The sequence below is a fragment of the Coenobita brevimanus genome, chromosome 97 (assembly GCF_032717465.1).
Source record: "Coenobita brevimanus isolate Jiangsu-jjx chromosome 97, ASM3271746v2, whole genome shotgun sequence".
Lineage (NCBI taxonomy): Eukaryota > Metazoa > Arthropoda > Malacostraca > Decapoda > Coenobitidae > Coenobita > Coenobita brevimanus.
Genome location: NC_137050.1, coordinates 27,547,566 through 27,570,584, shown reverse-complemented (window position 1 = coordinate 27,570,584; position 23,019 = coordinate 27,547,566). Strand labels below are relative to the sequence as shown.

At 42.3% G+C, this 23,019-nt stretch overlaps 1 protein-coding gene across 1 annotated transcript in view; it reads left to right on the top strand.

Annotated features, from left to right (window-relative positions):
• Ack-like (activated Cdc42 kinase-like) overlaps positions 1-23,019 on the top strand; it is a 441,226-nt gene that overhangs the window by 386,420 nt on the left and 31,787 nt on the right. The window contains exon 21 of the mRNA XM_080283506.1: positions 4,380-5,188. Coding sequence (XP_080139632.1) covers positions 4,380-5,188 — 809 coding nt within the window. The remainder of the gene's footprint in view (positions 1-4,379; positions 5,189-23,019) is intronic.

Below are 23,019 nucleotides of genomic sequence, written 5' to 3'. Positions count from 1 at the left end.
TAAGAATGATAGGGCATGTGTAGATCAGATATTTGGAGTTAAGGTAGATACTGGCAAAAACAGTGAAATAGACTGTCAGATATTTACAGATCTGGAATAAGCATTTGATAAGATGAATAGGGAGGGAGCATAGATATTAGACTGGTGGTAATTTTGTACTGGCAAAGACAGAAACTTGGTGCTATGTATGTGAAGGAGACAAAATGATGGTGATATTGCAGATAATTTGAAAGTGTATGTGAGAAATTAAAGACATGTGAATAATAATACTGTTTATTGATTAAATGCTTAATTTTATTATTGTTTATAATGACAAGACCTACAATGCAGGTTTTCAATCATGTTATGACTGATGGAGGATGGTCCTGTTTTAATTTTGCCATAAGAATACATGTGAAATAGGTATTTGCAAAATGAGCCATCAGCTTTGTACCAGTTATGCGTATCAGAAAAATACTGGTACTCATTGTAATTTTATTTTCAAAAGATCACATTTTGTGTCTTTCTGATTTACCTAACACAGTAGTAGATGATTTGTATATAATTAAATGAATACTTAGCTGTCCCTTTAACCACACTAAGAATTAAAATAATTTAAATTGCATTATCTTACCTATATAGGGGGGAGATACAACCAGGTACTTATTCCTCACAAGACATAATCCTGGCATGAATCCCAAGTTAGTTTTCAGAAGCAATCATGTGGTAGTGAGAGAGTGCACTTTGTGCACAAAAGTAGACCTGCAGTACCTATGTTGGCCCACCACAGAACTGTATAATTTGATACTGAATGCATTTTCTGTATTACCCTCTGAAGTAAATAAGAGAAGATTGCACCTGTTTATTATAGCTTTTCTGAGTAGTACAGTTCAACATTGTACTGCTTATGTCCAGTGTATAGCAATGTGAAGTAGTATACTTGAAGCACAGGTGATCAAAAGCCATCAGTTTCAGTGTTTATAGGGATAGGAAGGATCAGCAGTAAACTTTTAATTATTTTGAAGGTAAACTGAAGGTAGAAGCATGGTGCAGCTAATAGGGGCTTAACAAGTTCAGAATACAAACTTGTGCTATATTAGAAGGTGCACAGTGTAAATTCTGTGTTCATGATAAGGTCTTAACTTAAATTAAATGAAGTAATGACCAGTGTGTCATCAGTAGAGCAGTTATAGACCACGCCCCTTAGCTCTTGAGTCTAAAAACTTACCATGTAGTTTTTGCTAGCTAATTCTAAGCAGTTTTACTCAGCTTAAGAAAGGTCTCTAGTACTGAAAGGGTTAGTGAAAGCTGTGTTGAATTCCACCATTTTGAAGTCTCTCCCAAAACTGACAATAAATTGATAATTTACAGCAGGAACATAATCAGAATTTTGTCATTGGATTTAAATATTTAAGGATTACAGAAACAGTAACTGTACCTAAGGATGAACTTATTACTATTAGTGAAAAGCTGTATATGGGACACTGGATTTCAAGGTCATTTGCTCAAGATAAGTTGCAGATTCAGGGACGCACTGCACATTCACCTAATCATTGCCATTTCTGTGGGTCATCCACCTACAGAATTGACACTGCTTAGGTGGATGTGCAGTGCATCCTTGAATGTGAGGCCTTGGGAGGCTAGGTTTACAATGGAAGAGTAAAGAGGAAGGATGGGACTGGAGTGTATTGGTGGTGTGATGAGATGAGGTAGATTGAGATGATTTGGGCATGTGGAGAGGATGGGGGATGGCAGTTGGATGCAGAAAATGAGAAGTATTAATGTAGAGGCTAGGATTGTTATAGTCAGACTGAAAAAGCCCTGGGACAAGGTCACAGAATGTGACCTCAGATCTAAGTGATTGAATAGGGAGGCTGCCAGAGATTGAGCAACATGGAAAGCCTCCATTAGGTGACCAAGGCTGACGCATGCAAGCATGTTGGAGCCTTTAAAAGAAATTAAGTTGTGGGAGCTAATAGCCAAGATTATGATCTGATGAAAGTGTTCCTTACTGTTCTTTATTTTACTGTGTGAGGTATGCTGGATTTTTTATTTTCTTTGAATGGTTAAGTAGCAATGACTTCATCCACATTTATGCTTAGGACAACATACCACTCATTCGATGTAATGCAGCTCTCGGGTGTCTGCCCTTTCCTTTCCTCTTTCCATCCTCTTATGTCTTTCTTTCCTTTATTCATTCCTCTTCCTGCTGCCTATGGGTGACTTTACACTTCTTCTGTCTTTCTTTCTTTCATTCTTTCCTCTTCCTTCTGCCTGTGGGTGACTCTACATTGAGTGACAAGCCAAATGGTTTCCTGTACACCAGGAAACCATTTACTACACTGGGTGGTAACCATGTAATCAAATTATGGCGCCTGGTGGTTTAGTGGATAATTAAGGCTCTCCAGTCAGATTGAGCCTGTGTTGGTTTATATCCAAGGGGTGGTTGGGTTTATTTCTCATGTAATGCCACTCAGGGATGAGTGAGGCTGGTCACTCTCATCTTAAATGTCAGGGCCAACTTGCCTAGCGCCAGGCTTCTACGCTCCTCTAGGGGCAACATAGGATTGGATGATGGATGAATGGATGGACAGCAAAAAGATATCTGGTTAACTCTTGTTTATGCATAGTTATTCCACCATTATTTAGAATAGGGAAAATGTACATGTCAGTACATTAATGTCATTTGGTAACTGTTGTATATAAGTGCTTTTAAACAGCATAATGCATATAGGTGTATATTATTTCACATATTGTATCTGTTTCTGTATGCATCTTTGTAATACAGTATAGTACAGGTCAGTAGAGTCAGTACAGCATTTAGCTTTGCTTTCTCTTGAGACAGCCTGTATGCCATGATTAGTGGATGCTGTCTTGGAAGGTACTGTAGTGTAGTACTTTACACCCCAGTCAGAGCAACCTTGCAAAGGTTTGAACCCCAAGAAGTGGGTCCTTGTTGGGAGAGGTAGTGCTCTTTCATCACCTAGCAAGGTTATATGATCTATCAAGGTCTAGCTCTGGGAATTCATTTCGCCTTATTAAAATTTCAAATTTCAACCCCAAGAGATGGCTGGAGGATTCTTGATCCTTTAATACTACCAAGGGAAGTAACTGTACACAGTAGCCTAGTCGTGGAGCTTGTACCTTTGTAATGTACAGTAATTAAAACTTGTAACATCCAAAATGAATAGTATTGAGCACCAGCTAAATATTCGGAAGTATATGTATTACTTGTGCTGATAATGTGTTATTTCCTTGTAGGAGGTGCTCAATATTTTGACCTCTTCACTGCAAGGGAGATGAATAAAGCTGTCCAATGGTAGCAGGAATAAAATGAGGACTTCATCATATTGACTTTATGAAGACAGGTCTCAGAGTGTGCTATATTAGCAAGATTTTTATAGTGGGCATGCATACAACCCATACGGCCTAGGGTTGTTGTACTGGAGCTACATAAACTTGTTTGCCATTATCCAGAAAAATATAAAAGACACCTATCTTAAAGGTGTAAACTCCTTCAGGCCCAGGGTATGATTTTGACTGTTCTTGCTGCCACCAGATGCTTTTATTAAGCTTAGGAAGGTGTAATGAAAAGAGTTAATGAAGGCCACATCAGACCTTTCTTTAAACCAAATATAGTTACACTGTATCTGAAGGTAGAAAGAATATAATAAATTAACATCACTAGACAGTTACAACCACCTTTCATTTGCTTGCATCCATAATTGGATTAATTATTACATTTTATGAAGATGTGGCCAGCTCCAAACTACCACATGGCAGCACAGCCAGTAGGCAGAATTGCAGCCATATGTTTGACAATTACTGTCAGTTAAAAATAGTAGCTGCATTTGGCTCTGAATTTAGGTATGCTTATGGTCAGACATTCTCCATTACAGTACCGTACACTGTTGTGCTAGATCAGAGTTCAGCAGGGGTGTATATATGGATAACTGTTCACATCCATCATTTTTTTCTTTAGTAAGTGTGCATTATGTTATTTCTTATCCATGCATCCAAATTAGGTGTATGTGCAGAAAAAGTAGAATAAGTATGAACAATTAAAAGTAGTGTGGGCATGCAAATCTCTCTTTCCTCCTCCTAACTTGCATAAGAGATGATCATTTCTTATTTACTCATGTTGTACTGTATATCTACATTTCATATTTGCATATTGGAGAATGCATGTAAACTAACAGTAATTATATCCTACACCTGCATGTTTTTTTTTATTGCAGAATAGTTACCGGTATGTATGTGTAAGAAGTACTGTAGTGATAAATATTGCTTTTTTATTTAATTGGTTCATTTAACTCTGTCCTGTTAATGTTGGGCTCACAAGTGGTTTTGAGTTATAATTTTTTAGTGTATTTGTTTTTCATTTTGTTTGCCCAACACAGTCGAGCATAACAGAAGAAGCAAAGGAAGTATACAACTCCTTGGTGGAGCGTCCAGGGCTGGAGTGCGAGCCTTTGGGGTGCCGTGCTGAGAGAGACCCACCCCTTAGTGCTGATCCAGAGCCAGCTGAGCATAACCCCCTCAGGATGCTGCGTGCAGGTGTCACCGTCAGACCTAAGATCCGTGGTAACAAGCACAACCTTGGTTCTGGTTTCAGCACTATTGAACGTAGTTATGGTATGCGAGGCGGGCCAGGAGCCAAGGAAAATGGAACAACAGTCAACAGCCATAGTGCTGCCTCAGTTGACCTTTCAAGTCACCAGACACTTCCAAAAGGGTTCAAGCATACCAAAGTACCACCCCCCGTGAAACCCAAGCCCTCTCCTTTGGTAATTCCCAACTCGACACATAAGACAGCGGGAGACTCGGCAGGGGAATCATGCAGTACACCAGATTCAACAACTGCAGACAGCACCAACCTGGATGCTGTTAATCTACTACCATTACCACCAAGAGACCGCACTCGTCCCACCGGCAGCCAAACAAAGCCTAGACACCAGCGCAAACACCCACTAATCATCCCGGGGGGAGTGGCTAACTCTCTGCTGCGGGGAGGGGGCCATTCTCCAGCATTAGGCAGTCCTGGAGAGCACTCAACTGGCCGCTTAGTTATCCAGCATACCCACAACCCTCAACTGGAGTCCAGTAGTGCCACTTTGTCTGCAGTAGCTGCAGGGGAACCCAACTCAAGTGATGATGCTGCCTCCCCTGGCCCAAAGATGCCTCCAGCCAAGCCTCCCAGACTCTTCACGTGAGTATTCTACATTACTTTCTTATTCCAGTGCTGTGAACAGGAAATTAGATTGCAATATAAGAACTTCATCAGTTAAAATTTTATTTAAAAAATTGATAACTATATACAGTATTCCTTTCACTAAATATCTGTGATTCCAGTCAGATTCTGCCTTTATCTTGAGTTTATCAGAGCTTATCTTTGATGTGATCAAATAGTGCTTCATACATGGGTGAAGTATGGTACTATGATACATGAAATTATGAATATCCAAAATATTATAAACAGTGTACCCATTGTACTTCACAGTATCCTTCATGAACTAATTCAGTAGAATGAGTATGGAATAAACTTCATTAAACATTTAATCTGTTTAATAGTGATTTACAGTAATATACAGCACACACACACAATCATACACTATAAACTTCCAGGCTTTTCTTTTTTTTTTTTTTTTTGGTGTATCTGATGCAAGCCTAACTGAAAAAAGTGTGGAGTAACTAATTCTTTTTTGGTGTTTTTGACTTCATAAGTTTATTAAACTTCACTGATGTGCATTAATGTTTCTTACTGCTTTGTTATTTATTATTGTGTCTAGCATCATACAAGTATGAATATATTATAAAATTTTAAATTTGCACAGTTGCACCAAAGTTTTTCCTGATATCTTGGTACAGTAGTCTAATGTATCAAGTGAAGCTGATAATACACTCATTTATATTAGATTGGGTTTTCCCCTGTTGGTTTGATATATATGGTAGTTATATGTTCCCTGGGGGAAGCAAGGTTACAGTACAGAATGTCTGAAAGTGACTGACAACTTCCATGCTGGTATAACAAGAAACTGAACCAAAATATTGGTAAAAATGAGGTAACAATGTGAGAGCAACACCTTGTGTTTTGTAGGTATCCAAGTTGTGTGTTTCTTTGCACTTTTCTAAGCTTAAAATTTAAAAGATCATGAAGGGATGTGATGGTTGCTGTCCCTGAAGTAGTGTGCATGGAGTAATCAGCAATTCATGAAGCCATCTTGTTGTATCCACAAAAATTACAGGAACAACAAAGTAGAGGTTAATTAAAATTTTATTAGTAAATTTCTACATTAACTGAATTTTTCATGCAGCAGATATCCAGCAGGTGATCATTTTCATATCACTATACGATATATCTATCTATATCCAGATGCCTCACTTCTATAAGGGATGGCCACAAACAAATCGCCTCCATGGCACCCTGTCCCCTGCCATTTTGCTGCCCTCCTCCCAGCTCACACCCCCCTCTCTCATATACCTCTCTACTCCATCCCTACATCTCATTCTCAGTCTCCCCTTCCCTCCCCTCCCTTTCACTCCCCCCTCCACCTCACCCACATACACTCACCTCATTAGTCGCTCACCCTTCATCTTCTCCACATGGCCAAATCACCTCATTGTATTTCTCCTAACACTTTTCTCTCACATCCACAGTCACACACAATGCTCTTTCACTTCCTCATTTGTCAGTCTCTCTCTCCATGTAACTCCACAAGTTCATCTCAGATAACTCATTTCCACTACTTTCACTCTTGACTTGTGTCCTTCCAACAAGGTCCAAGCTTCACTTCCATATGTTAGAGTTGGTATCACAGTACTATCATACAGTGACTTTTTTACTTCCATGCTCACTTCTCTGTTTCTTATCACTGCTTTCAAAGAACCAGCAACTTTTCTTTTCTGCTGAACCTTTTCAAGCACTTTACCCTCTAAACTTCCATCCTTACTCTTCACACTACCCAAGTACCTAAATGCATTCACATTTTCCATTTCCTCATCCTCCAGCTTCACAGTGCACTCATTGACTTCATTTCACTTGAAAACCACAACTTTACTCATCCCTACACTCACCTTTAGATTCTTTTTCTTACACAGTCTTCTTAACTCATTTACCAAGTCTTGCAGTTCCCCTTGTCTTCTCTTAACAGTACAGTATCATCTGCAAACAACAGAACAGGAGGTTTCCAAACTCTGCCTTCCCTCATTAAGGTCGCATCAACATCCACGGCCCTACCTTGTATCTCTTTTATAACCCCATCTATATACAGATTGAACGACTATGGAGACATGACATCCATTTCAGTCCAACATTCAGATAGAAAAATTCACTCAGTTCACCATCCACTGCACTGCAGCCCTAGCACCCTCATACATACTGTTCATGGCATTCAGCAGCTTCCCATTTACTCCATATAGTCTTTATATTTTCCACATTCCCTGTCTATCTACACTTTCGTATGCATTCTCCAAATCCACGAAGGCGATATACAACTTCTTTCCCTTCACTAGTAACTTTTCCGCTAAAGACCTTTGGTTGAATATCTGCTCTACACAACCCCTTTCCTTCCTAAAACCTCTCTGTTCTTCTCCATCTAATTCCTCGTGTTATTTCTCTGACTTTGTCAATAAGTTTCCTACCATATACTTTTGCTGTTACACTAAGAAAACAAATGCCTCTTTGTTTACCACACACTTCATTTTCCCCTTTTCCTTTGTACAGGGGAACAATTATACCTGACTTCCAATCCTCCTGGAATTCTCTTCACCCACACACCACCTCACGTGCTGCACAGATTTCATCTGGGAATATCCTACACACACACCTTCCACCTCCCCAGTCTGCTCCAAATCACATTTATCCAGTTGCTTCTTCATTTCCTTCGTACACTCTTTCTTTTTTTTCAGCCTCTTGAAACCTTTTTACCCTCCTTGTATGAACTACTTCCTCCTGCCCTACTGTCCTTCTATTCATCCATCACATTTGTACCTTGACGTTCACCATCACCAAGTGGTGGTCAGAAAGTCCACTCCTCCAACCTCTGTATGCTCATGCATCCAATATATACCTTCTCATTCTCTCATCCACACATGCATAATCAATCATGGCCTTCCGTTCATTCAGTTCACCACCCACCCTTCTCATTACTCGTCATGTATATCTGTGGATCATTTTGTGCCTAAAGAGGGTATTGGCTATCACCAATCCCCTCTCTGCACGAGTGTCCACTAGAGCACTTACCATTCTCATCCACTTCTGCAGACACACCCCACTCACCGACTACTCCATCCACCTTCACATTCTCTACTTTTCCACTCATATCTCCAGTCAAAAACACCCTCTCACTCCTCTCAAACTTTTCCATGCACACTTCCACATTTACCCAGAACTCTACTTTCACTTTACTTTCACGGTCTTCCATTGCCGCATGTGGCAACACAGTCACCCATGCTTATATTCCAACTTTCAGTCTTACCCACACAATCTTTGAAAACCAACTGATCCATACTTTTATATTCTCCTTCCATCTCTTGCACACAACAATACAGACACCCTTCTTTGTCCTCTCATTCTCACCTACTCCTGCACATATACCCAATCCATACTTGCACTTTCTCACACTCTTACCTCTTCATTTAGTCTCAGTCAGTTCACTTATGTCCACTTTTGCCTCCTTAAGCACATGGGCAATCTCTCTCTCTCTCTCTCTTTTCACCTCATCATTCGCACCCCTAACATTCCACGTTGAAATCCGCACCATGTCCTTGGTTCGGTTCTTGGTCATCACCATTGGTCAGTCCTGGTCTGAGGCATTTTGTTTGTCTTTTAGTTAGGTGTTTTCTGGGGAGGGGCACTAACTTTCTGCCAACCCACCCATTGACATGTAGGGAACTCATGTAGGTTGGTTATATGGTTACCACCCAGCATACTAAACGATTTCCTGGCTTACAGGAAATCATTTGACATGTCACTATATGTAGAGTCATCCTGGAGTAGAGTAACTACACTGAGAGAGTGGATGATGGGAGTCCCCACTGACATATAACTGCCCTATATCACAAGGGAATCAATATATATTGCATTATGATTTCTGTGTCTGCATATATTAAGTGATTCATACCATCTGGTCGTCCTAAATGTCAGTACAGTAAGACCTCACTATAACGGACTAATTGGGGCCCAAACCATTCCGAAAATACGAAACTCCGATAAAAGCGACATCCGGACTTCCCCTGCTAACCCGAACTTTTTCCAATATATCAAACTGTTAGTCTGGATCGATGAACTGTTTCTAAACTGTTTTGTCTACCACTGCAGTACTGTACTGTGTTATAACTTCACGACATTAATCAAATGGTATAATATACTGTATATAATAATACCGTACTGTACACTGATAAACATGTCTTTTATTTACTTTATTGCGGTGAACATAACTGAAGTGGTCAGGTAGTCTAGACTGCTTCTGGCTTTGTTGGACTTTTCTGATATACAGGAATTTAGTCCGGTAGCTCCTCGAGTCTGATAAAAGTGAATTCCTTTCTATTGAAGTCCGTTATATCAAGGTTTTACTGTACTTAATGCCTATATTGTAAAACAGTAAGTACATATGATGTATAGCTTTTGTCAAGGTATTTGTTTGGGCATGGCAAGACTCCTATACTCTCTGCAGCCACTTCTCCCTAGCAGTAAGCATGCAAAGTTCCCATTTATTACCCATGAAATATACTGCTCTCAATTTCCAGTTCAAGGGCAGATCCAGTGGGGGCACATGCCCCCCTAGCACTTAAAGTCCTTCAAACCAGACATACTTTAATCAAATCCTGTATAGATACTCATATCATATATTTGCTGCTTTCATTTATCTGCAGTAGAGTACAGACTTCATATTAAATTGATGTAAAGGGAAGTGTAAAGAAGTAATTGGCATCACCCTGAAGTTTTCTTGTTTGTGTTTAGTTCAATACTATCACTAAAAATAGTTTGTATCCATACAAGCCAGCCTTTTTGATTATTGCTGTCCATATGCAGGAATTTTAATTCTAAGATAAAGTTCATCACATTCCTATGTGGCTGTGGTAGTGGGACAGGTATTGTTTAAGACACTAGATGGTGCAGATGACAGTTTTCGGCTGCTGGCATTGTAGATCATAAAGCAGTCACTACCATCCATACCTCACAAACACACCCACACACAACACCACCCAGACACAAACTGCCACCGTCGCCCAGACAGCATTACCATCCAGACACCATCACCACCACGAGTACTACTGAGACGTCACTACCATCAGTGCTAAGACATCACCACCATCACTACCAAGACATCACCACCATCACCACCAAGATGTCACCACCATCACTACTGACATCAAAACCATTATTGCTGACATCACCACCATCACTGCTGAGACATCACCACCACCATTACCAAGACATCACCACCATCACTACTGCCACCATGACCATTACTGACCACACATTGCCACCACCACCACCGTTGACCACACATTGCCACCACCACCACCACTGACCACACATTGCCACCACCACCACTGACCACACATTGCCACCACCACCACTGACCACACATTGCCACCACCACCACCACCACTGACCACACATTGCCACCACCACCACCACTGACCACACATTGCCACCACCACCACCACTGACCACACATTGCCACCACCACCACCACCACTGACCACACATTGCCACCACCACCGCCACTGACCACACATTGCCACCACCACCACCACCACTGACCACACATTTCCACAACCACCAACTGCACATTGTCACCACCACCACCACCTCTACTACTTATATTCCATCACCACTTTCTAGAAACCACCACATCCACCACCAAAATACCATTGTCATCAAGACCCCACCAACACAGATCACAAGGCCTTCACCACCACCACCACCACCAGCCAGAACTCTCATCCATCACCACCTCTGACATTTGCACCACTACCTAAAATCATAACCTCAGTCACCCAGATTACCAACACCTAAACATCACAACCAGTTAGACACTATCACCATCACCATTGACACTACCACAGCTTAGACAGCACCACTAGCCTGACACCAGTATCACAACCACCACATTGACACCAATTTGACACCTATATCACCACCACCTAGACACCATCATCACCTAGAAATCAGCACCTCCACCACTTTCTATAACCCACCACACCACCCCCTAACCAACAGACTGCCACAGTTTAGTCACCACTGTCACCAACACTTACTTTAGACACCACAACCAGCTAGAGAGACCACAGCCATCATCATCAAGTTATGATCATCACTTGGACACCATCACCAGCACCACCACTCACAACCACCTGGAAACAGTTGCTGCCACCACTACTATCTAGACACCTCCACCACAACCTACATGTAGACAGTATCCTATTCATCACCTAGACACCATCTCTACTGTATAGACATCAACACCATCATAGACACTATCGTCACCACTACCTAGACACTATTGTCACCACCACCCCCAGATTCCACCACCACCTAGCCACATCATCACCAACATCTAGACACTATCTTCACCATTACTACCACCACCACCACAACCAACAACAACAGCAACACCTAAACACCATCATCAGCAACACCTCTAGGTGGTGTCTAGACATTTCATCACCACCACCTAGACACCATCATCATCACCACCACCATGTAAATACCATCACCACCATGTAGACACACCATCACCACCTTGACACCACCATCACTTTGTAGGCATTATCACCACCATATAGCTACATCACCACCACAGACACATCACCATTACCTCTTAGACATTATCACCACCATCTAGACTCCACCACCACCACCACCACCACATAAGACACATCACCACCACCTTGTAGACATTACCACCACCTAAACACCATCACCTATACCATTAAACACTTTTTGTTTTCAGGAGATGGCCCTCCTCCACCTGTTTTAATTAATTTTTTTTTTTTTTTTTTTTTTTTTTTTTTTTTTTTTAAATCCCTGGAAGTAGATTTTGATTTTTTTGCATGCAGGTAATAGTGTTTTTTTCAGCATCATATGACTGAGTTGTTGCAGTGCCAAGTTATTATTCAATAATTCAATTCAGTTAGACACCATCATCATCACACCTATACACCACCATCACCTAGACACCACAGCCACCTGAGCATATCACCATCTTCACACCTGGAAACTAGCTGCCTTTGTATGTGTCTGTTTTAACCTTGAAGCAAAAGGGGGGTTCACCTTCCTCTTGCACAGGCATTGTTAAAAAAAGGGAGTCTTAGCTCACAATTACTTTGGTAATGAAAGAGTTAGCTATTTAGAAAACTAAGATGTCCATGATGTAGTTTATTACTGCTTTTACAGTGCAAGCAGCAAGGAAGAATTATCATTAGTTTGCATGATGATGCAGTGGCAACAAGTAAAAGACTAGTGATTTTTTTTTTTAATCAACTGCAGCAACATGGTGTAACAGCATAAATATTTACCAGTGTGTGAAGAATGATGAAGGAAGGGTAGTGGTGAACAGTGAGGATATTAAAGATGCATGGAGAGAGCATTATAACCGGTTGTTGAATGAGGAGTTTGACTGGGACAGGGAAGGTTTGGAGCCAGCAGATCCAGTGTCTGGCCCTTGGCCTTTGATTGATACTGCTACTGTGAGTGAGGCAATAGGCAGGATGAGGGTGGGGAAGGCAGCAGGTGTGTCTGGGTTGACTGCCGAAATGTTGAAGGCCTCAGGCGATATAGGGGTGAGTTTAGTCACTGACCTGATAAATAGGATTATTTATGAGTGTGTTGTCCCAGATGATTGGCTGAGGAGTGTAATTGTAAATGTGTATAAAGGGAAGGGTGATGCCCTGGAAAGAGGAAATTATAGAGGTATAAAGCTTTTAGATCAGATAATGAAGGTAATGGAGAGAGTTTTAGAAGGTATGATTAGAGAAAGAGTGAATATTGATGAGATGCAGTTTGGGTTTATGCCAGGTAGGAGGACCACTGATGCCATATTCATTGTTCGCCAGCTTCAGGAAAAATATATAGGTAGGAGAAGGGATCTTTATTTTGTTTTTGTTGATTTGGAAAAGGCCTTTGACAGAGTCCCTAGAGAGGTGGTGAAGTGGGCAATGAGAAAGCTTGGCTTGGAGGAGTGGCTGGTTAGGGTGGTTATGGCCATGTATGTAGGTGCTCACACCCAGGTAAGAATGAATGGAGATTTGAGTGATGAGTTTTCCGTGAATGTTGGTGTGCATCAGGGGTCAGTCTTGAGTCCCATGTTGTTTATCATGGTACTTGAAGCCCTTTCACGTGACTTTAGAAACGGACTCCTGTGGGAGTTGTTGTATGCTGATGATTTGGTGTTGATTGCAGAGAACGAAATGGAGGCTGAGGAAAGGTTTAGGAAGTGGAGAGATGATATGGGGCAAAAGGGTTTAAGGGTAAATGCAGATAAAACAAAAGTGATGATATCTAGGGTTGGTGGCGTACTGTCAAAGACGAGGGAGAGTGGCCATGTGCAGTTTGCCACAAGGGCGTGGGAAGTAATTCCTTCTTGTGTGGTGTGTGTGATAAATGGGTGCATAAGAGATATAGTGGTATCAGAGGTAGACTGCGAGATAATGCTGATTTTATGTGTACGGCGTGGTGAGCAGGTGGAGATTGTCAGACGTGAAAGGATTGAACTTGCTGGTGAATCTCTTGAGTGTGTGGAAGAGTTTTGTTATTTGGGAGACATGTTGTGTGCTGGAGGTGGGGCTGGAGCTAGCTCTGTGGCTAGGGTGAGAAGTAGTTGGAAGAAGTTCAGGGAGCTCTTGCCTCTCCTGACATTGAGAGGGCTATCCCTACGTGCTAAGGGGTCTTTGTATGCAGCATGTGTTAGGAGTGTAATGCTGTATGGTAGTGAGACCTGGGCAGTGAAGGAGGAAGACATTCGCCGGCTCAGACGTACAGAAATGACAATGATTAGGTGGATGTGCCGTGCATCCCTGCATCCAAGGCCTGGAGGGGCTGGGTTTACGATGGAAGAGTTGAGAGGTAGGATGGGACTGGAGTATATTGATGTTGTGATGAGGAGAGGTAGATTGAGGTGGTTTGGACATGTGGAGAGGATGGGGGATGATAATTGGGTGAGGAAGGTGAGAAGTGTTAATATTGGGGGTGGGGTTATGAGGGGTAGACCGAGAAAGACCTGGGATGAGGTCATTAAGTGTGACCTTAGGGTTAAGGGACTGAACAGGGAGGCTGCAATGGATCGTGCAGTAAGGAGAGCCGCCATTAGGTGACCAAGGCCGACACATGCAAGCATGTTGGAGCCTTTAAAAATGAAACGAAAACGAAACGAATTGTGAGAGAAATAAACATTTCCAGCCTCATGATTGCTAGAGCAGAATCAGCTTACTCTAAAAATGGGGGGCAGGGTTGTAATTGATGACAACCATAAAATGTTACTCTCCTATGGGAAAAATGCCTTGAGGCACTGATATAAAGCATGACCAGGATACCCCTAGTTATGCTGTGATTTGCCCCACTGTAATGGTTATAATTTTCTTTTCCTAAGTGGACAGTTAATCTTTGTGGCATTGTTAAAGTGTAGTGAAACTGTAAAGGCTCTCACCTACATGGTGAGAATATATTAATGGCATACATGACAAACGATTTATCATTGTGATATTATTTATTCTACCGAATACGAAACATCTTTAAGGGCAAGGGTCCATTTTGCCCTAGATGATCAAGTATTTACCTGAGGCTGTAGGTTTTAAATTGTTGTCAGACTAAAGAAGCAACACACAGGAGGGACTGCTTGTATGGAAATATGGTATACATACTTTAATGAGTAATAAAACATGTAGGCAATGAATTAACTGAAATTAAAATGATTGCATGAATAATTTCACAGATATTTTCGTCTGTATGTGTATTCTGCTATTTATTTGGCTATAAAGTTATGCCCACAACAGCATTATTGGTTTTATCTAATATGGCATAATATCTACCCTTTCTTGGCTGATGGGCCTCTGGATCTGCTCTTGCATGTTGCATGATTTTATTCTTCTTATTACTCAAGAATGTTTTTACCTATATTATTGCATTTTATTTATCAGTTCCCATTTTACACATCCATTTAAACACTGAAGATAAAAAAAAATAAAACATGTTGAAATTAGCTCATAACTTATATTATCTACAGTGTACATGAACATTGTGTATTGTAATTGTACACTACATGGATTAATTCTGAGCATTCTGAGAGACTGGAATATCAAATCCCACTGATAAGGAGTTTTACGATATGACAGTTGTCGGTGATCACTTTGTTAGTATTGTTAGTGCCATCGGTCTTACATTTTGTGTGTCATAAGGCATGCAGCACCTTAGACCCTCTCTTTAGACTCAGATATTTTATCCACTCTGCATTTTCACTCTACCAATCAGTCATTGCTGTCTTTTTTATTTTTTTATTTAGAAAAGGCCTATGATGCTGCATGGAGGTACAGTATCATATTTTTTGTTGTCTTTGAAGGGGAGAGAGAGGGGGAGGCCAAAGATGAGATGAAGGGATGGAGTGGAGAGGTATATGAGAGAGGAGGATGTGAGGTGGGGGTATGGGAGTGAAATGGCCAGGAACAGGGTGACATGAAGGTGATTAGTTTGTGGCCACCTCTTACTGGATTAAGGCGTATAGCGATAGATAGATAGATAGATAGATAGCTGAGGATGTGATGGAAGGATGGAGTGGAGAGGTATATGAGAGAGGAGGATGTGAGGTGGGGAGATGGGAGTGAAATGGCTGGGGACAGGGCAACATGGAGGTGATTTGTTTGTGGCCACCTTTTATGGGATTAAGGCATCTGGCAATAGAAAGATAGATAGAAAGTCTCCATTCTCTTTGTCATCATGGTAGCATAGGTGTTTTTCCTCAAAATTTTCTTTGTCTCTGAAACTTTCATGTCTATTTAAGAGACCATCTTTCCCAAGCCTTTCCCCAACATGAAGGTGTCCCACATGGCTGTGTCCTTAGTACTACCCTTTTTTATATACTGTAGCTTTAAATATCATTGTCTCTTCTCTACCCCCATCTGTTGTGGTCTCTGTATGTTGATGATTTTGCTATTTATGCTGCAGAATCAGACCTGTTTCATCTCCAACTCCTTCTTCAGTCTGCCATTGATGCTGCCTCCACATGGGTTCTCATTTTTCTACCTATAAGTCCTGTACAGTTATGTTTACTCATTCGCCAGTATAGCATCCATCTTTCTCACTGTTCCTCTCCTATTTTTCTTGGCCTCATGTTTGACTCTAGATTAAACTGGAATGCACATGTTTCTTCCTGTAAGTCTTGTACCCCTCATCATCTTCAGTTGCTGTAAACCCTGTCTCATCAGTCATGGGATGCTGATTGTGTCACACTTCTTTGTCTTCATTCTGTCCTTATTCTTTCTAAACCTGATTATGGTTGCCTAGTCTGTTCTTCTGCCTCCACTCGTACTCTTTCAAAGCCAGATTCTGTTCTTCATATTGGTAGTGGAAGCAGTGGAGAAAGTCAAAATGGGGAAAGCCTTAGGAATTGATGGAGTGCATGGTTAAATGCTGAAGCATGGGGGAGGGATAGTAGTAGAATGGATATGGAAGATGTGCAGATTGGCCTGGGAGGAAGGTAGAGTCCCAGAGGACTGTTAGTCAGGTATAATTATCACCTGTACAAAGGAAAAAGGGAAAAATAAATGTCTGGTAATCATAGGGGCATTTGTCTTCTTAGTGTAATAGGGAAAATGTATGATAGGATACTTATTGGGAGAGTTAGGGAAATAACAGAGGAATTAGCTGGTGAAGAACAGGGGGGTTTTAGCAAGGGAAGAAGTTGTGTAGATCAGGTACTCATTCTCAATCCATTAGTGGAAAAGTTTCTAGAGAAGGGAAAGAAGTTGTATGTTGCATTCATGGATTTGGGGAAAGAATATGACAGGGTGGATAGACAAGGAATGTGCAAAATGTCAAGAATATATGGAGTAAATGGGAAGTTGTTGAATGCCGTGAAGAGTGAGGGGGCTAAGACTGTGGTCCGTGTGGATGGTGAATTCAGTGTCTTAGTCTGTTTGAATGTTGGATTGAAACTGGGATGTGTCATGTCTTCATGGTTGTTCAATCAGTATATGGATGGGGTTATAAAAGAGATACAAGGTAGGGCAGTGGATGTTGGAATGGCTTTAATGAGAGAGAGCAATGTTTGGAAACTTCCTGTACTGTTGTTTGCAGATGATACTGTATTAAGTGAAGATGAAGGGGAACTGCAAGGCTTGGTGAATAAGTTTGGAAGAGTGTGTAAGTAATAGAATCTAAAGGTGAATATAGGGAAGAGTAAAATTATGGTCTTTGAGAGAAATGAAGTCACTGGATGTACAGTGATGTTGGATGATGAGGAAATGGAAAATGTGAGTGCATTTAAGTACTTGGGTAGTGTGATGAGTAAGGATGGAAGTTTAGAGGGTGAAGTACTTGAAGGGGTACAACGAGGAAGAAAGGTAGCTGGTTCTTTGAAAGTAGTGATTAGAAGCAGCTAAGTGAGTGTTACGTTCGTTTCATTTTTGAAGGCTCCAAAATGCTTGCATGCATTGGCCTTGGTCACCTAATGGCGGCTGTCCATGGTGCTCGATCTGTGGCAGCTTCCCTATTCAGTCCCTTATCCCTGGGGTTGCACTCAATGACTTCATCCCAGGTCTTTTTCAGTCCACCTCTTGCAACCCTACCTGTAACATTAACACTTCTCACTTTCTGCACCTGGTTATCATCGCCCATCCTCTCCACATGCTCATACCATCTCAGTCTGCTTCTCCTCATCACAACACCAATACACTTCAGTCCCATCCTGCTCCTCAACTCTTCCATCGAAAAATTTAGTCCCCCCAGGCCTCGCACTCAGGGACGCACTGCACATCCACCCAATCATTGCCATTTCTTACGAATGTTCCCTTCCTTTACTGCCCAGGTCTCACTATCATGCAGCATTACACTCCTAACACATTAACAGATGCTGCATACAAAGATCCCTTAGCACAGAGGGAGAGCCCTCTCAGTGTCAGGAGAGGCAACAGCTCCCTGAACTTTTTCCAGCCACTCCTCTCTCTAGCCACAAAGCTAGCTCCAGCCCCACCTCCAGCACATAACATATCTCCCAAATAACAAACCTTTTCCACACACTCAAGAGACTCATAGCAAGTTCAATCCTTTCACGCCTGACAATCTCCATCTGCTCTCCCCGACACAATGTACACATGAAATCAGCATTATCTCACAACCTACCTCTAATACCAGTACATCTCTTATGCACCCACTTATCACAGACACTGCACAAAATGAAATTACTTCCCATGCCCTTGTGGCAAATTGCACATGGCCACTCTCTTCTCTGGCAATACTGCCACCAGCCCTAGATATCATCACTTTTGTTTTATCTGCATCTACTCTTATGCCCTTGTGCCCCATACCATCTCTCCACTTCCTAAATCTTTCCTCTGCCTCCCTTTTATTCTCTGCAATCAACGCCAAACCATCAGCATACAATATCTCCCACAAGAGTCCATTTCTGAAGTCACTTGAGAGGTTTTCAAGTACCATGATAAACAACAAGAGGCTCAAAACTGACCCCTGGTGCACATCAACATTCCAGGAAAGCTCATCACTCAAATCTCATTCACCCTTACCTGGGTGCAAGCACCCACATACATGGCCATAACCACCCTGACCAGCTACTCCTTGATCCCAAGCTTTCTCATTGCCCACTTTACCACCTATCTAGGGTCATTCTCAAAGGCTTTCTCCAAGTCAACAGTAACAATGTACAGTTCCCTTTTCTATCTATCTGCCTGTTGCCAGATGCCTTAATCCTGTAAGGGGTGGCCACAAACAAATTGCCTCCTTGTCACCCTGTCCCCCCAAATTTCACTGCCTTGCTCCCAGCTCACACCTCTCATATACCTCTCCACTCCATCCCTCCACCTCAACCTTGGACTCCCCCTCCACCTCACTCACATACTTTCTCCTCATCAGTCTCTCACTCTCCATCCTCTCCACATGGCCAAATCACCTCAGTGTGTTTCTCCTAATGCTTCATATCACATCCACATCCACACCACAATGTTCCATCATTTCCTCATTTATCAGTCTGTCTCTCCATGTGACTCCACGTGCTCCTTTCAAATAACTCATTTCCACTGCTCTCACTCTTGACTTGTATCCCTCTAACAAGGTCCAAGCTTCACTTCTATACGTTAAAGTTGGTCTCACAATATTGTCCTGCAGTAATTTTTTCACTTCCATGCACACTTCCTTGTTTCTTATCACTGCTTTCGAGGAACCAGCAACCTTTCTTCCTTGTTGTACTTTTTCAGTTACTTCACCCTCTAAACTTCCATCCTTACTCATCACACTACCTGAGTAGTTAAATGTACTCACATCTTCCATTTCCTCCTCATCCAGCCTCACTGTACATTCACCGACTTCATTTATCTCAAAGACCATAACTTTACTCTTCCCTACATTCACCTTTAGATTCCGTTTTATACACACTCTCCCAAACTCATCCATCAAGCCCTTTTCTTTCCAACATAATTTTTCTGAAGCTGTTGAACAATGAATATGGCATCAGTGGCCTCATTGCCTGACATAAACTCAAGCTGCATCTCATCAATATCCACACTTTCTCTAATCAAACCCACTGAAGCTCTCTCCATTACCTTCAGTATCTGATCTGAAAGTTTTATGCCTCTATAACTTCCTCATTCTAGGGCATCACCCTTCTCCTTGTGCACATTTACAGTTACACTTTTCAGCCAATCATATGGGACAAGACATATAATCATATTTATCAGATTAGTGACTAACCTCACTCCTGTATCTTCTGAGGATTTCAGCAGTCAACACAAACACATCAGCTGCCTTCCTCAATTGCATCCTGCCTGTTGCTCCACTCACAGTAGCAGCATCAAAGGTGAAGGGCCAAACACTGGATCTGCAGGCTCCAAACCTTCCCTGTCCCAGTCAAACTCCTCATTCAGCAACCGGTTGTAATGCTCTCTCCATGCATCTTTAATATCCCCACTGTTCACCACTCCCCTTTCTTCACCACTTTTCACAGACTGCTCACCTATGATATCTCTGTTCTCCCTCTTCATCTGATTTGCCATCTTAAACATCATATTCTTCCTTTCCACATGATGTAGGGTATCAAGTAAAAGTCTCTGTGACTCGGACTTCACCCTGTAAACCTCTTTTCTAGCCCAGGCTTAGCAGCCAGGTATTCCTCTCTGTTACCATCCTTCTTCCATTCCCAGAAAAGCCTTCTTTTCTCCTTAACTGCAGCTTCTACACCTTCATCCCACCACCAAGTTACTTTATGTCTTGGTGGGCCTCTTGTTGATCCACATACTGAATTATTAACTCAAGAGGTTGCTCTTGAAGGGCTCTATACATTAACACTTCTGTTGATATCTCCCTGTTCAGCCATCACTCTCCTCATCTCCATGTAGAAGGCATCCCTTACTGCTTGGTTTCTCAGCATCCATATTTTCTTCCCAGGTGCATAGGTCCTCTTTTACATCACCCTTACCTTAAGCCTTAAGCACCATGTCACATATCAATAACTTGTGTTGCTGCACACACTCCTTGCTCTCTATAACTGTAACATCCCTCACTAACTTCTTATCAGCCCTCCTGATCAGGAAATAGTCTATCTGGCTGCTATTTCCCCCAGACTCATAGGTAATCAACCTGCTCTCTCTTTTCCTAAAATGTGTATAGCACACAATCATGTTCATTGCCCCCACATACTCAAGTATCTTCTCCCCATCCTTATTTCTTGAACCATATGCACATCCCCCTTGTACTTCTTCATATCCTTGAGCTGCGTCACCTACATGACCATTTAAGTCCCCTCCCAGTCCTACAATCTCATCATTCCCCATACCACTTACTACACATATTAAAACATCCCAGAATCTATCCTTCTCCACCTCATTCAAGCCTGCCTGTCAAGCTTAGGCTGCTATAAATGCAACCATTTTCCCATGGAACAAAATTTTCACTACTATTATCTTATCACTTACTCTCATTACATTCATGACATATTCCACCCATTTCTACCCAACCATCACACCCACACCACCATATCCGTCTCTCCTACCCTGCCAAAACTTATAATAACAATCCCTCCCAGCAGTCTTTCTGGCTGATTTGCCCCTATTCTGGACTTCTTACACACAACCCACATCCACCCACTTCCAACTCAGTGTCTCAGCTATTTCCCCTGCTCTACCCATTAAACTTCCCACTTTCCATGATCCCACTCTGACCTCTCTGGGTGATTTAGTGTCTTCAGGCTTGCTTTGACCCTCATTATTTAACTTGTTCATAAGTAGTAAAAATAATAAAGGGGAGATACATGCCACAGGCCTAACCCACTGAAGTCCCCAGTCCAAGCATTGGATCTGGGACCCCTAACCCACTAGCCCTGACCAGTGGCAGTGGTAGTGGCCTCTGGGCACCCTGCCGGGACAGCTACGGGGACACCCTTCAAGCGTGCCTTGGCACTGTAACTGCCAGGCCATTAACCTTGTGGGGTGCTACTCCCACGTTCGGGCCCCTCCCTGTTGGACAGAAGCGGCAGCCTGGGAACCGTAATACCCTGTACCCTCTAGCACAGGTTTGAGCCCCATCTCACCCTGGTCCCACAATCTATGCTGGCAGACTCTTTGTCACGCCTCCCCTCAAAAGGTCCTACACTAGGTAGTGAGGGCAAAGTTTTCTGGCCGCATACAGCATGGAAGTAAAAAAAGGTGCTGCACGACAGTATTGTGATAACTCTAACGTATGGAGGTGAAGCGTGGACCTTGTTGGAAGGACACAAGTCAAGGGTGACAGCAGTGGAAATGAGTTATTTAAGAGCATGTGGAGTTACATGGAGAGACAGACTGACAAATGAGGAAGTGAAGGAGGATTGTGATGTGGATGTGTTGGAAAGCGTTAGGAGAAATACATTGAGGTGGATTGGCTGTGGGGAGAGAATGGAGAGTGAGACTAACGAAGAGAGTGTATACGAGTGAGATGGAAGGGGGAAGATGGAGTGGGAGGCCAAGGATGAGATGGAGGGATGGAGTGAAGAGGTATATGAGAGAAGGGGATGCGAGCTGGGAGCAGGGCAGTGAAATGACGGGGGGCCGGGTGACATGGAGATGATTTGTTTGTGGCCACCCCTTGTTGGATGAAGGTGTCTGGCAGTAGACAAGTAGATAGATAGATATTGGTCTTGCTTTAGCTATTGTTGCTCAACAGTCAGCTCCTGCAAGTCTTTGTGTTGAATCAGGCATCCCCCCCCTCTTATTGTTGTTCTTTTCTAACTACTAGGTCCTCTGCATGTTTCCTGCAGTTTCCTACAAATAGATTACTCTCTTCCAGCCTTTTCCAACGCTTTTTTCACACGGTCTCCCATCTCCTTCGTCCGTTCCCCTATGTGGTCCCCACCCATCTTTAGTCTGTTTTCACCTTTTGTCCTAGTCTTCCACTTCATCCAGCGACCTTCCCACCATGGCTTCTGCCTCCTGCTGTGGTCTCATTTTCATTTCTCCCTTGTTCTACATCTCATCTTACCCTGGATACTCTTCGCTCCCTTTTCCTGAACATACATCCCGTCACCCTTCTGCCACAGGTATTTTTACTGATGGCTCCAGATATTGCCATGGTGTTGGGTTTGGTATTTTGTTCTTGGACTCCTCCTCCTTCCAAAGTACACTTCCATCCATTGCAAGTATTCTCACTGCAGTACTGTATGCTAGTCTTTTAGCTCTGAAGTCTCTTCCTAGGTTCTCTTCCTCTGCCTTTGATATCTTTCATTCTCTCACTTTCAGTGCATTCGCTTCCCTACACACCATGCTTTCCCATCCTCTAACCACCCAAATTCAAGAGAGGCTCTTCTGTCTTTTTGTTCAGAAAAAGCCATTTCCCTTCTG